Source organism: Bidens hawaiensis, unplaced genomic scaffold (assembly GCF_021521415.1).
Source record: "Bidens hawaiensis isolate Kalapana, Puna unplaced genomic scaffold, B.hawaiensis_p1.1 tig00024027_1, whole genome shotgun sequence".
Taxonomy (NCBI): domain Eukaryota; kingdom Viridiplantae; phylum Streptophyta; class Magnoliopsida; order Asterales; family Asteraceae; genus Bidens; species Bidens hawaiensis.
Window position 1 is genome coordinate 182,400 of NW_027493788.1, and position 16,134 is coordinate 198,533.

Here is a 16,134-nt window from a genome sequence, read left to right on the forward strand (position 1 = left end):
ATGCATACTATGAGTGCAACCGACGTCTGTGGGAGATACTGACCTTTTCCCCTTGAAGGTAGGCCTTCATCAGGGTCAACATGGAACCCGTTTCTTCTTATAGTAGTCTTAGACAAGTTGTCAAAGTCGACTAAAGAGACATTCCCGTGGTGCACAATTTTCGCAGATGATATTGTGTTAGTTGCTGAGAGTTAACAAGATCTGAACATGAGGCTAGAGGAGTGGCGAGAAACTTTAGAGAGGAAAGGTCTAAGGATCAGTCGCTCTAAGAAAAGACCTCCACTGTGACTTTGATTGGGTAAACGGTGAAGAGGACGCCCATATCATCATTGAAGGCAAAGTGGTTCCACAAGTTACGTATTTCAAGTATGTAGGATCGTTTATCCAGAGTCATGGAGAATTCGATGGCGGCATGGTCCGCCGCATCTAGGTAGGATCTCTGTATATATACGGGTGGGTTATTATTATACAATAATTATTATCGTACATTACGTACGTGACACTTCTGAGAATTGATTTCAATTTCATGTGATGATAGATTCATAATTAAACCTAAATCTATAATTTCAAAATCAAATTAATTGATTTGAGATTCATGATTCTCTGTAAATTCAATGTATAACACCTTCAAACCAATTAATTAAGTGCAAAAGTCAAATTAATTCCATTTACACATTCTCTAAATGAGATTCATGATTGCAAACAGAGATAATATGTGCATGTTTTGAAAACAAAGTGTGAAAAATGCTCAGAACAAATTTATAACCAAAATGAATTACACAGTGTACATTTAAACGCTCAAAACAAAAATCTATATTAGTCAGAACAAATTTTTGACCAAAATGAATTACAAACTTTAAACACTCCGAACAAAAATCTAAAACACTTAGAACAAATTTTTGACCAAAACGAATTATTTCACACTCGGAAAAAAAAATTTAGACACTAAAAACAAAACTTTAATCACTCAGAACAAAATACACACTGTACATTTAAACCTTCAGAACAAAACTTTGAACACTCAGAACAAAAACTTTAAACACACAAAATCAAAAACATTAAACGTTCACAAACTCATATATGAAATTAAGCTTTCTATAATATGAAATTTAGCACTAGTGTCACCTCATATCATCTCGTAATCATCAAATAATCATCAATCGACCGTCAACTTGATCATCGATTTCATCATATGAACAAATCTGAAACGTATTTAGACTTTTATCAATTGAAATCAATTTTCAATTCAATTAATCTGGCTTTGGTGACGCTGGTTGAAAGGTCGTGGATAAACGGTTAATCAGAATGAAAATGAATTGAAAGAATTTACAACTTTGTAACTGCATGTTTTCTGAAATCAAGGGTATTGGTAATCTCGTACGTAATATATAATAAACAATTATCATATTGGATCTTTTCCAATATATATGGTTGCAAATATATGTGTCTACGTATGGGAAGACAAAGGTACACCAATATTTATGTTAGTATTCATCACTATGGCAATGTCACTCATATAATGTCAACGTTTATTATATATATTATGTAAGGCCCCGTTACCGGTAGCCCTACTTTCGTGTTGGATTTACTCATAAACGCAGTTCTAAATATCAGAGTTAATTAAAACATTCGCGAAATATAAAAGCTTTCATAAAACATTTCATAACAAAACACGTCTTGTCTTAAAACATCATTTTGTCTTTCAAAATAAACGAAACATTAAACTTAAACGTTTTGAGTCTTCCGATGCCAGCCTCTTATTCAGTGCCACGTGTCTCCTCAAGCGAGCTGCCTCATCCTACTCACCTGCGTGCATACTAAAAGTCAGCTACGCTGAGTGAGTTCTAGTTAATCATACACTATGCAATACACATAAACTTATATTCTTTCATTCATACTTTCATACTTTCATACTTTCTTTTGTATTAACTTACTTTCATATCTTACGTTATAAAGAGCATTACGCCCTACATTCCTCGAGTATTATTAGGGCTCGGTATCCTCCTTCCTCGAGTATTATTAGGGCTCGGTACCCTCTTTCCTCGAGTATTATTAGGGCTCGGTTCCCTCTTTCCTCGAATATTAGTAGGGTTCGGTTCCCTAGTTCTCGAATATTAGTAGGGTTTGATTCCCTCTTCGTTACCGTACATCCATCCTTTCCTGCTTTTGTTAACTTTATCACATTCATACACATAAGCATACATATCATACTTACCTTATACTTAGCGTTACAACCTGACAGTACGTGCAATATCCGAAGATCGTTCACGTACCGTCAAGCCATCATTCATACATTTCACATTATTCACATAAGGCATACACTTATCTATTAGGATAAGCGTATTAACAAACATATTGAGTATGCACACAGCCCCGAAAACATGACACATAATTGGGGCTAGAAACTCACCTGAACACGGTTACGTTCACCGTTAATCGTAATCCCTTTCTTCAGTTGTGCACGGCTGACTGTATAACAAGTATACGTATCAATTAACTATCACTTCTCGTATCATCTTTCTAGTCTTAACTAGTACCCACAACGAACGGGGGTCCGGGGGCAGCGCCCCTGGCAGCGGGGTCTAGGGGCGGCAGCCCCTAGCAGGGTCCAAGGGGCAGAGCCCCTGGCTGGGGTCGAGCTTGACTTAACACATTTTTCATTAGGTTTTTAATTTATTTTCTAATCGAACTTGACTTTATGCGAAGTTAAACCTTAGGCGAACTTAGCTTTAGGCGAAGTTAAACCTTAGGCGAACTTAGCTTTAGGCGAAGTTATCAGTTAGGCGAACTTGGCCGTAGGCGAAGTTATCATTTAGGCGAACTTGGCCTTAGGCGAAGTTACCAGTTAGGCGAACTTGGCCTTAGGCGAAGTTACCAGTTAGGCGAACTTGGCCTTAGGCGAAGTTACCAGTTAGGCGAACTTGGCCGTAGGCGAAGTTAAGCCTTGAAGGCGAAGTTAAGCCTTGAAGGCGAAGTTACCGTTTTGAAGGCGAAGTTGCCCAGTTCGCAGGCGAAGTTGCCCAGTTCGCTACGGGTTTGGTTTTTATCACGCATTTGGCGATTTTAATACCTTTGTTATGCTTCGACATCACCCACTAACGTTCCCTAACCATTCCGTTCATATATATATATATCCCGTATAAACTATAAAGCTTGGATCTTTAAGCTTAAGGACATTCAATAAAACATAAACTTTAAAGGTCAAGAACATACCTTTTGTGCTCGTTTGGATCTCGTTTAACTTGTTTAATCACAACTAATCGTTTACTCTCTCTCGGATCTTGCTCGTTTCTCTCCCTCGGCCGCCGGCCGTATATGGCGGTGTGTGGTGTGTGTGTGTGTTTTTGAGTGTGTTAGAGAATAAGATGGAAATGAATGATGGTTTAGGGTTTAAGGTTGGTTTAGGGGATATTTATATCCCTTAAAGCCCATGGACCTAAGGCCCATTCTCATTTAACCCATCTCAATTAGTCTAAGTCCATGATCCGTTCTTTACTCGATGTTAATTAATTAATAACGCGAAATCACTAAACGTAACTTTCTTTATTCAACATTATAAATTTTAGGATGTTACATATTAATAACTAGGAGAAAAAGGTTACCTCATATATTTACTACTAGTTTGAGACCCGTATACTATACGGGTAATTCATAAAAATATATAGCCTATCATAATTTAACACAATACAATAAAAAATAATCATATATTGTTAATAGAATAACGATTTACATTAAAATTACAAAAATTAAAAAAGGAAACTCGTAAATAGATATATATTGAATAACGCTTTTTTATGAAATAAGAGATAATTATAAAGTTCAAATATTTGCAAATAAATAGGAAGTAAATTATTAATTTAACACTTTTAATGCATAAATGGTAACAATTTTTTATTATCTACCCTTTTGTTTTCATAGGTTGTGTTAAATATTTTTATGAATTTATTTAAGGTAAATTTAAAAAGGGTGTGGTTTAACGTGAGAGTGACAAGTGACAAAACTTGTAGATTTTTATTATAGAGTATGGATTTGAACTGCCAAGATGCATTGAGAAAAGATAAAAATAAACAAGGTAAAGTCCAAATTTTTTGTAATCTTGGAGCAAAAGTTCTGATTTTTCCAAAAAATTTTTTTCAAAAAACCGTCTTGAGAGACTGTTTTTTTATGTTTCCTACCTTTCTCATCCATATTTTTAAATTCTTGGAAAAATATATATTTTACTATTATACCCCCGAACCACCACCACCACCACCACCTTGAACCACACCATCACCGACGCCGTCGGCCCCACCCCATCACCACCACCGTCACACCACCACCGTCGCGGAAACCTCTCCGCCGTCGTAGATGGGTTTCAACATTTGGGTAACAAATCTGTTTTAATCACCTGAACCAAAAAGAAGAGGTGAAATTAAACTGTAGCTGGTTTGTCATCTCCATGCTAACAAGGTGGAGTTCCTCGGGTTTCATTTTTGAGATTATTTCCAGCCACCAAAAAATATACAGTATGCCTAGAAACCCATAAATAAATAATATTGAATAAAAAACAAAAGTAACACTAGAGCCATGACATGACGTAAGAGGTCTACCCTACCTGAAGAAATTGAGCATTCTGGTTTTTGAATCATGATAAGTGTCGACGACCTATCAGAGCAGGGTGGCCTGGAGGTGGTAGTGACGGTGGTGGTGATGAGGTGGGGCTGACGGCGTCGGTGATGGTGGTGGTTCAAGGGTATAATAGTAAAAAATATATTTTTCTAAGAATTTGAAAATATGACGGGAAAGGTGGGAAACATAAAAAATCAGTCTCTTAAGATGATTTTTTGAAAAAAAAGTTTTGCAAAAATCTGAACTTTTGCTCCCAAGATTACAAAAAATTTGGACTTTACCTTCATTATTTTCCCAAATCTCGTCTCCTACCTGAGTTTCCTTCAAAATTTGGACCACTCCCTCTTTAATTTTATATTTTCCCAATGCGTATTGGCGGTCCAAATCTTAAATATTTTTGAGGAAAAAAGGGCTATTCTGAGAACTCTCTCTCTCTAAAAGAGGTTATTTTGAGAATTTTCCCTTATATACTATTAAGGCCATGTTTGATGTTCCTCCTTGTTTACACATTCTTTTGACTTATATAAGTTGTTTTGATAAGTCACTCCCTTCTAACTTATCAAAAACTCCTTTTCATTTTTTAAAAAGTTAAAAAAGTCAAATTACACAAACACTTTTTTTACTTATAAAAGATAATAGCTTAATATGCTATAAGGAGATAAAAATAAGGAATTCCAACCACCCCTAAATTTTAGCAAACAATTGACTTAATAATGAGAAATTGACAAACAAAATAGGCGCAATACCATAGCTCAAGAAAATAAAAACAATCAACTCCTATCTATTATTCACAAAAGATGAAGTAGACGCAGCACCAACAGCACCCTGGGCCTGATCAGATAGTGTTTGGAGGGCGGCCGACGACAATAGACTATTAGAGTCTAGAGTGGAGTCGTGGATCATGGAAGTGTTTATGTAGGGTTCTTTATTATCAGTTGGACTGATGAGGTGGCAAAGTAGCAAAACAATGAGCCAACGACGTTTCATATTCTGGGATCCAATTTTAAAATAAAAAACCATTTTAACTTGTTTGGGCTTCAAGTTTGGAAGGTCGGCACTTAAAGCCCAAAAGAGGTGGGGATTTAGGCTTTAACCATAAAATTAGTATATTAAATACACCGTATATATGGATTGGACGGTGGGCCTTGCCCACTCTCTTTTTGGGTTAAATCCACCCCTAAAATTTGGTAAAAAAATAGTCAGGATGAGTTGTTTTTTATAATTTCTGAATATCATATTATTATATTTAATTTATATAATTAGTTTTCTTTTATAACTTTTAAAATATAAAGTTTTACAAATTTTTGAATATACCGTTAAGACGATTTTTTTTTATCTAAATGGCCGGCATAAGTTTTATTCAATACAGAGCGGGTCAAATTTATATCGAAGTTTTTTTAATCCGCTCAGATTTAAATAAAATTTATGTCGGCACATGGATAAAAAAACACTTCTCAGCGGTGTATTCGGAATTTTGTAAAACTTTATATCTTAAAAGTTACAAAAGAAAAAACTAATTATGAGCAACATTAGTTATATTCAAAATATTACCAAAAAATTCATAAAAAACTCTTCCCGGCTAATTTTTAACAAAAATAGTCATCTCGGCTAGTTTAGTATTACAAAATACTTGTCGCGGCAATTTTCTTAGCCTAAACTTGTAGTCTTGATCAGCTTTGTAAAATACTCGTTGATATTAAGAATCTAATCATACGGCGAGTTTTTTTGGGAACAGTTTGCAAATGACAGGTAAAAGTTGAGACCCACTTTTGAAATTGGGTATTTTAAGAATTTCCTCAAAAAGAAATGAGGTTTGAAAGATGGTTCCACCAAATGTAGACAAGCTCGACTTACTATCTACCCTTCATTCCACTTGACCCGTAAGTAATTAGAGGATGCCAACTTTGATTAGGCTCAAGACAAGTTTTTGACAACATTAATAAAACTACAATAAAATTAACTTATATGATGTGATTTCGAATATATATTACTGACTACGTAATATATAAAAATTCAAAAAATAAATTATTACTTTCATTAATATTATAATTGTTTATTAAAAAACATATAAAATTAGATATAAATAACATAAAAAAATTTTAAAAGCATGCATGTTTTACAACAAATGCCGGCTAGTTCAACTGGCCGTACAAACTCTAACCATTTAAATGTGGCACGTCAGCTGAACCGCCTATTTATCAATTGTCAAATATTAAATTCACAAAAATCATGTTTTACGAGAAATGTTGGTTATTTTAATCAGTCATGGAAGATCTAACCATTTAGATAAAGAAATTTGAACAAAGCATCTCCCTGGTTCTCATTCCTAATCGACTGTATAAAAGTAATTTGACCATTAAATGATGTGAATAATTTCACAAACATAAAAGTATTATAATACGGGGGTTAAACCAAAATTTTAATTCAACTTTTAATGCGTGTTCTCTGACGAGCAACGCGTAATAATTACAAGATAATAAATTATTTTTATAAAATTCACCGTCTTAAACAACATATATGAGGATCTGAATTTAAAAATTTTAAAACGAGTCGGATGTTTCAAATTCAGACTTTGACGAATGTCACATTTGAGACCTTAACAAACTCGTGTAACTTCATATGATCTGGTCACTCTTTTTTCAGATAAAGATACTTAACATATCTGATAAGTACTATTCATATCATGAATCTTCCAAACATTTAACCTCTAAAACAATCTATTTTACTCACTTTGGGTTTTCGATCAGGCTACCCCGTCAGCAAACTAGGACTGTTCACGAGCCGAGCTGAACTGAGCAAAGTCTTGCTCGTTGCTTGGCTCGTTTACAACCGAACTGAACGGCTGAAATTCGAACCAAGCGAAAAACGAAACGAGCCAAAATCGAACCGGGCATTTTTCGATCGAACATCGAGCGATATCGAGCATTTTTTATTTCTTTTTCACTTTAAAATTTTCAATAAGAAACAAGTTTGAAGGCTATAAATAATATACTTTGTAAACAAATTAGTAGTTTTTTTATTTCTTTTTCACGTATAATAGGCTGTAAATCTTTAGGAGAAAGAAGTTTGAAGTGATATATAATGAACATGTAAACAAACTGTCGGTATACTGAAAACTTGAATCGAACTAATAAAACTATAAAATTGACGGAATTAGAAAAATTTTAAAGGGTTTAAAAAATTGTATATCTATATTTTATGTGTGTTGTCTATATATATATATATATTTGTTCATATATAATTATATATAAAATAAATTAAAAATATTCGAGCTGAACCAAACCGAGCAGACCTTTGCTCGTTGCTTGGCTCGTTTACAAACCGAACCGAGCAGAGTGGCTTGTTTACAATCAAGCGAAAAAACAAGTGTGCATTTTTCAAGCGAGCGACAAGCGAGTTCGAGCGTCAAACGGTTTGAACGGCCCTACATCAAACGATGTCAAGCGTCAACAAATTAGGCATCTGTATAGTTTTTATTTTCAATCAGCTATATTAAAGTAATTTGACCATTTAAGCACCATTTGACATTTCCTTGCACAATACAATAATCATCGTTTTTAAATAATAACAGGCTGAAACAATTAGATATCTGTTATGAATTACCGACACCGACACTATTATTTGTATGACACCATGACTTCACCAACTATATTTTTATATGCACCAATTATATTTCGTTTGTCTCCTTAAATATTACTTTTGCACAGTAGTTTTTGCATTATAAATAGAATGATTTGAACGAAGGTTGATATCCAGAAGTAAAAAAGATATCATATTGTTTACTCAGCATATTTCTTAGTTCAGTTATTACTTCGAAAATATTGTTATAATTAGGGCTAATATCATAACACGTTATCAGCACGAGCCGCTTATATCCTAACCAAGAAAGGTAATAGACACAAAGGTATATACATAAGCATCATAAACACTTCTTTAATTATGTACATTAGATATATATCTATGCATATACATATACTAACTAATATACTGAGTAATAGCAATAATGTGTATAAACATTGTTATTAAAATTTGATAACTATTCTAACTTTTATTTATATATGCACACTAATATCTCATTTAGAAGTTAGATTTATTTACACTAACAATTCTATTCTTATTATTGTGCATACTAATTATATATATTTTATAAAATAAAATGTATTTAATATCTTATTTATTATCTTACTTTAAAATAATTAATATTATATATTATATATATACACACAAACGGTAATGTTACCGTTATAAACGGTAATATAACCGTTGTAAAAGGTTATAAATTTTCACTATAAATAACCAATCATTAACCCCATTTCATTTACAACAAACATTCTTCTTATTAAATTTATCCAAGATAAAGTTCTCAAAATGATTCACCCGGTTTTACTGTTGGTCACTATAATGCTTATACTACTTCTCATTCTAATTTTTAATCTCCCATCTGAAGATTTTGGCATTTTCTTTTTCTTTTATATGTTTATAGCTCTACCAATGTATTGTATCTCATTGTTGATTGATATATATGGATTTTAATATTTATCTTATTATGTTTAGCAACAAAATGTCAAATATAGCAAAACTCGAATTCCCCGCACTCAACATTTCTGGAGAAAATTATATGTCTTGGACAGCAAATGTCAAAAGACATTTAAAATCTATGGATGTGTTAAACGCAATCCAAGAATACAATGATTGATCTGACCAGGATAAAGCAAGAGCTGATGTTTTCATCCATAAACATATTGATGAATTACTACAGCATGAGTATTTTAATTATGATAACCCATATATGATATGGGAAGATTTGAAAAGCAGATTCGGTCATCTAAAGGAAGTTTTACTTCCTACTTCTAGAGATGAATGGAACAGTCTTAGGTTCCAAGATTTTAAGAGGGTAAATGATTACACCTCTGCTTTATACCGAATTTGTTCAAAGCTAGAATTTTGTGGGTATCCCGTAACAGAGGAAGAAAAGTTAGAGAAAACTTTCTCCACGTTTCATGCATCAAATATAAACTTGCAAACACATTATCGTTTGCAGAATTTTAAGATATACTCTGATCTAAATGCATTACTCTTTGTAGCAGAGAAAAATAATGAATTATTGATGAAAAATCATCAATCTCGTCCCACGGGTTCATTAGCAATACCAGAAGCACATGTTGCTCACAAAAGTTCTCATAAAAATTCTGATCATAAATGGGAACAAAGTCGAGGACGAGGCCGTGGACGTGGACGTGGTCATTTTGACAAAAGGCATTTTATTGATCGTAAGCATCCATTCAAATAGAACAATAACTCTTACGGTCGTGGTCGTGGCCGTGGTCGTGGTCGTAACCAGAGAGCCAATAATTATCATGTCCCACACAATACCAATTCCAACCACCAAAATAAATGGAATGAAGCTGGTAGGTCCGAAAACAATGGCACTTCATGTTTTAGATGTGGAAGTACAAACCACTGGGCAAAGGCTTGTCGCACAGCTCCACATCTGTGTGAACTGTACCAAGCCTCTCTAAAAGGAAAAGAGAAAGAAGTGAACCATGTTGATAACTTTAATAATATCAATGCTGAGCTGAGCGTTGAAGACTTTGGGGTAGAACTTTGAAATAAAGTTGCTTGACTACTATAATTAGATGCAGTTATTAAATGTGTTCTCATTATCTTTAATTATGTAGTTCCTTTTTCATGTACTACTTGTGTTTCAATTAAATAAAGTTCTTATTAAAATATCATATGTCTTCGTTATACACTTATTTTTTTTCTTAATATTTTTCAAGATTTAAAATGAAAATCACCGGAACACAAGATCAAACAAATGAAGAAGATATATGTATAGCGGATAGTGGAGCCACGCATACTATACTTAGATCTAAAAAATATTTTTATAAACTGAAACCAACAAAAGGGATCATCAATACAATATCAGGTCCTACAAACTTGATAGAAGGAGTGGGAAAAGCTAATTTAGCATTACCAAATGGTACAAAGCTCAAAATAGAAAATGCTTTATTTTCCCCAAAATCAACAAGAAATTTGTTGAGTTTCAGAAACATATATCATAATGGATATGATACTCAGTCAAGGACTGTTAGTAATGAAAAATATTTGCATATCATAAGCAAAGATCAAATATTGGAAAAATTGTCAGTGCTCCATTCTGGTTTGCATTATACATATATAAATGTGCCTCAAGCACATATGGCAGTCAAAGAAAATTGTTGCGATTCTGGTATCATAAACTTATGGCATGACAGATTAGGCCATCCAGGATCCACAATGATGAAAAGGATCATTGAAAATACACATGGGCATCCACTGAAAGGTCAAAAGATCCACAAAATAGATAAAATGCCTCAATGTACATCTTGTTCTCTTGGAAAATTAATTACAAGGCCTTCGCCATTAAAAGTCGATAAAGAAACACCAATGTTTCTTGAAAGAATTCAAGGTGACACATGTGGACCAATTCATCCACCATGTGGACCATTTAGATACTTCATGGTCTTAATAGACGCATCTAGCAGATGGTCTAATATCTCTTTATTATCGACTCGTAATGTTGCTTTTGCAAAATTTCTTGCTCAAATTATCAAATTACGTGCACATTTTCCAGATTATACCATTAAAAGAGTAAGGCTTGATAATGCGGGAGAATTTACATCACATGCTTTTGATGATTATTGCATGTCTGTGGGGATTGTTGTAGAACACCCTGTTGCTCATGTACACACACAAAATGGCTTAGCCGAGTCGTTGATCAAACGCCTACAGCTAATAGCTAGACCATTAATAATGAGGACAAAACTCCCTGTTTCTATTTGGGGTCATGCAATTATGCATGCTGGATCATTAATCCGCGTAAGACCAAGTGGAAATCATAAATACTCTCCCACACAACTTGTTTCTGGAAATGAGCCAAATATCTCTCATCTTAGAATTTTTGGTTGTGCTGTGTATGTTCCTATTGCACCACCACAACGCACAAAAATGGGTCCCCAAAGAAGGTTGGGAATATATGTTGGATACGAAACATCTTCCATCATAAGATACCTTGAACCTTTAACACGTGATGTATTTACAGCACGTTTTGATGATTGTCATTTTAACGAGACAATGTTCCCGACATTAGAGGGAGAAATGAAAAAGCAAGAAAGAGATATATCATGGTGTGTGCCATCATTGTTACACCTAGACCCAAGATCAAAACAAAGTGAGACAGAGGTTCAAAAAAATAATACATCTACAAGAAATTGCAAATCAGTTACCTGATGCATTTACTGATATAAACAGGGTCACTAAATCTCATATACCAGCTGCTAATGCTCCAGCTCGAGTTGAGATTCCAAGCAAGCAAAACCATAATAATGCACCTCATGAATCTCAAAAATGTTTAAAACGTGGAAGGCCAATCGGTTCAAAGGATAAAAATCCTCAAAAAAGAAAGGGTTCTGAGAAGGATACTGACCCTAAGGAAGGAATGATTGACAAAACCTTCCCTCAGGAAAGAATAAATGATATAATATTTCCTCAGGAAGAAATAAATGATTCCAATAAAGAATTGTCAATAAACTATGGTAAATCACATATAATGTGGGATCGAGATGAAATGGAAAATATTGATGAGAAATTTTTTTATTCTGTGGCAAGCGATATCATGGAAGAAAATGATGACCCTGAACCAAAATCTGTAGATGATTGTAAAAATCGACAAGATTGTAACAAATGGAAAGATGCTATGCAAGCTGACTCACTAAACAATCGAAAGGTTTTTGGACCTATTGTCATTACACCAAAGTCAATGAAACCTGTAGGATATAAATGGGTTTTTGTGAGAAAACGAAATGAGAAAAATGAAGTTACAAGATATAAAGCAAGACTTGTAGCTCAAGGTTTTTCTCAGAGGCCAGGAATTGACTATGAAGAAACGTATTCTCCTGTCATGGATGCTATTACGTTTAGATATTTAATCAGCTTAGCAGTCTCTAAAAATTTAGAGATGCGCCTTATGGATGTTGTCACAGCTTACTTGTATGGATCACTAGATAGTGACATCTATATGAAAATTCCCGAAGGATTTAAACTCCCCGATGCAATAAGCTCAAAGCCTAAGGAAATGTATTCCATCAAATTACAAAGATCCTTGTATGGACTGAAACAATCTGGAAGGATGTGGTACAATCGTTTGAGTGATTATTTGATAAGCAAAGGATACACAAATAATCTTATTTGTCCATGTGTCTTCATCAAGAAGACAACATCAGGATATGTGATCATAGCTGTGTATGTTGACGATCTAAATTTAATTGGGACACAAAAAGAAATTAATGAAGCAATTGCTCTTTTAAAAAAAGAATTCGAAATGAAAGATCTCGGAAAAACCAAATATTGTCTTGGTTTACAAATTGAGCATATGCATAATGGGATACTTGTGCATCAGTCAACTTATACTGAGAAACTCTTAAAACGTTTCAATATGGACAAAGCAAATCCTTTAAGCACACCGATGGTTGTTAGATCACTCAATGTTGACAATGATCCATTTCGTCCTTGCGAAGATAATGAAGAGATTCTTGGTCCCGAAGTACCATTAGTGCAATTGGAGCACTTATGTATCTTACTAACTGTACAAGACCTGACATTTCTTTTGCAGTTAATTTATTGGCAAGATTCAGTTCATCCCCTACTAAAAGACATTGGAATGGCATTAAACATATTTTTCGGTATTTAAAATGAACTGTTGATTTAGGTTTATTTTATCCTAACGATTCAAAAGAAGGGTTAGTTGGTTATGCAGATGCAGGTTATTTATCTGATCCCCATAAAGCAAAATCTCAAACTGGATATGTATTTAAGAATGGAGGAACTGCGATTTCATGATGTTCTCAGAAACAAACACTCATTGCAACATCTTCAAATCATGCTGAAGTCATTGCATTGCATGAAGCTTCAAGAGAATGTGTATGGTTAAGATCTATGTCACGACACATATTGATTTCTTGTGGACTAGAGAAAGATCGAATTCCAACTCCTATCTATGAAGATAATGCAGCTTGTGTCTCGCAAATGAAGGAAGGATATATCAAAAGTGACAGAACAAAGCATATACCACCAAGATACTTTGAGTATACTCGAGACCTTATTAAAGACAATCAGGTTGAAATGAGATATGTCCAGTCCAGCAACAACTCAGCTGATCTTTTCACAAAAGCACTTCCCACAGCAACATTCAGGAAACATGTTCATGATATTGGCATGCGCCATGTACGAACAATGTAACGACCTGTAATTTGAGGGGGAGCTATATACTGCACTCTTTTTCCCTTAGCTAAAGTTTTTCCCATTGGGTTTTCCTTTAGCAAGGTTTTTAATGAGGCAGTACTTCAAGACCCCGACGTTTTGAAATGGTGTCATCCAAGGGGGAGTGTTATGAATTACCGACACCGACACTATTATTTGTATGACACCATGACTTCACCAACTATATTTTTATATGCACCAATTATATTTCGTTTGTCTCCTTAAATAGTACTTTTGCACAGTAGTTTTTGCATTATAAATAGAATGATTTGAACGAAGGTTGATATCCAGAAGTAAAAAAGATATCATATTGTTTACTCAGCATATTTCTTAGTTCAGTTATTACTTCGAAAATATTGTTATAATTAGGGCTAATATCATAACAATATCGATTTTTTAAAGTCCATATATACGAACAAAAATAAATATCAGTTATTTTTATAATTTGTCGTAAAAAAAAAGCTATTGTTTTTAATAAACAGTGAGAACAAATTTCGTCCAAGGTAGCCAGGTAGGTGGATAATGACTCCACTGCAAAGGTACAAAATTACATTCAAAACCCCATTCTCACCTCACAATCTCAACTGTCCTAACAACTTCTTCTGCTATGTGCCACCGGCTATACTTTCCGATTCCGATACCGACTCAATTCGCGTCACAACGTTCTCAATAAATTCTTCAAAAACATGCGTGATTTTTGCAACTGTATGTCAAAAAATATGAACAAAGACGTAATTCAACCGGTGACTATTAAATCTCCAGCTGCCACGTCATCATCCAGAACTACAACTTCTAGATCCAATCAATTCGATCGATTCTCCACCGTGTCTTCATCCGTGCCGGCGTACGGATCAAGCAACGGCAACAGTTACAATAAAGAGTCACGGATATCATCATCTGCTTCCAGCCGGAGCTCACTCTCAAGCCTCCGTGACTTCCTGCCGGAAAACCCTCACGTTTACCATTTCAAAGAGATATTCGCCGCCACAAACGGCTTTACGTCAGCAAAACACTCATCATCGTCATCCTCCGCCGCGTGGCGGTGCGTCATCCGCGGCGATGACGTCATCGTCTTCCAACGGAAGTTTAGGCGTCCGATTGATGAAACCGAGCTTCGAGAACGGCTTCTGGTGATATGTAAGAGTCATCATTCGAGTTTGATTAAGCTTAAAGGAGCTTCGATGTCTGGAAGCTATATATATCTGGTTTATGATTATGTTAACGGCGTTAGACTTTCAAATTGTTTAAAAAACCCTAGAAACCCTAATTTTACCGTACTGTCCGATTGGATGTCGCGAATACTGATCGCGGCTGATCTCGCTCACGGCCTGGATTACATTCATAATTCGACTGGTTTGCAGAAGAAGTTTATACATAATCATATTAAAAGCAGTAGCGTGATTGTCACGCAATCGTCTTCGTCAATGAACGCGAGAATATGCCATTTTGGTACCGCGGAGCTCTGCGGTGAAACAGATTATGATTCGGTTAAGTCGGATGACAAATTTATGAAATTCGAAGGTACGAGAGGTTACATGTCTCCGGAATTTCAATCCACTGGCATTGCCACGCAGAAGTCTGACGTGTACGCTTTCGGGGTCGTTATTTTGGAACTATTGTCTGGCGAAGAGCCGTTGAATTACAGGAAGGAGAATGGAGATTACGTGAGGGTTTCGGTAATTGAGACTGCGAGAGAGGCGGTGGAGGGTGGTGGCGTGAGGCGGTGGGTTGACCGGAGATTGAAGGACTCGTTTCCTGAGGAGGTGGCGTTGAAGTTGGCGCAATTAGGGTTAGTGTGTTTGGAGGAGGATCCGGATAAGAGACCCGATATTAGTTGGGTTGTGGGTCGGATCTCGAAGCTTTATTTGGAGTCTCAAAGTTGGACGGAGATGATGGGATTACTTCCGGTGGATTTCTCGGTTTCAATGGGCCCTCGATAGAATCATAGACGTCCCTTGGTTTTTGATGAATGTTATAATCGACCCTGTAGTTATTATTTTAACTAATTTGCCCCTCATATTTTTTTAATGACACGAAAATAATACAAGAGAACGATACAAAGTTGTATAATTTACATGGTAAAGTTAGTGAAATTAAAGTTATACCATAATGACCATACAAGAATATGACTTTTCTGTCTATTGTTGACTCGTATGTGCGCGTTTATCTTTGATCACTTGAAGTCTTGTAGCATTTTTCAAGTTGACACGTGTTGATGTTGATTGT

The 16,134-nt window shown here is 35.0% G+C and overlaps 1 protein-coding gene across 1 annotated transcript; it reads left to right on the plus strand.

The window, feature by feature from the left end:
• The first annotated feature begins 14,627 nt into the window (after positions 1 to 14,627).
• On the plus strand, positions 14,628 to 15,848 carry LOC143568628 (lysM domain receptor-like kinase 3). The gene has a single exon (XM_077054735.1). The coding sequence runs from the start codon at positions 14,628 to 14,630 to the stop codon at positions 15,846 to 15,848; it is 1,221 nt and encodes a 406-aa protein (XP_076910850.1).
• Positions 15,849 to 16,134: the final 286 nt, after the last annotated feature.

Excerpts from the sequence above, each read along its gene's own strand:
- LOC143568628 (XM_077054735.1), top strand. The coding sequence starts at position 14,628 with ATGAACAAAGACGTAATTCAACCGGTGACTATTAAATCTCCAGCTGCC.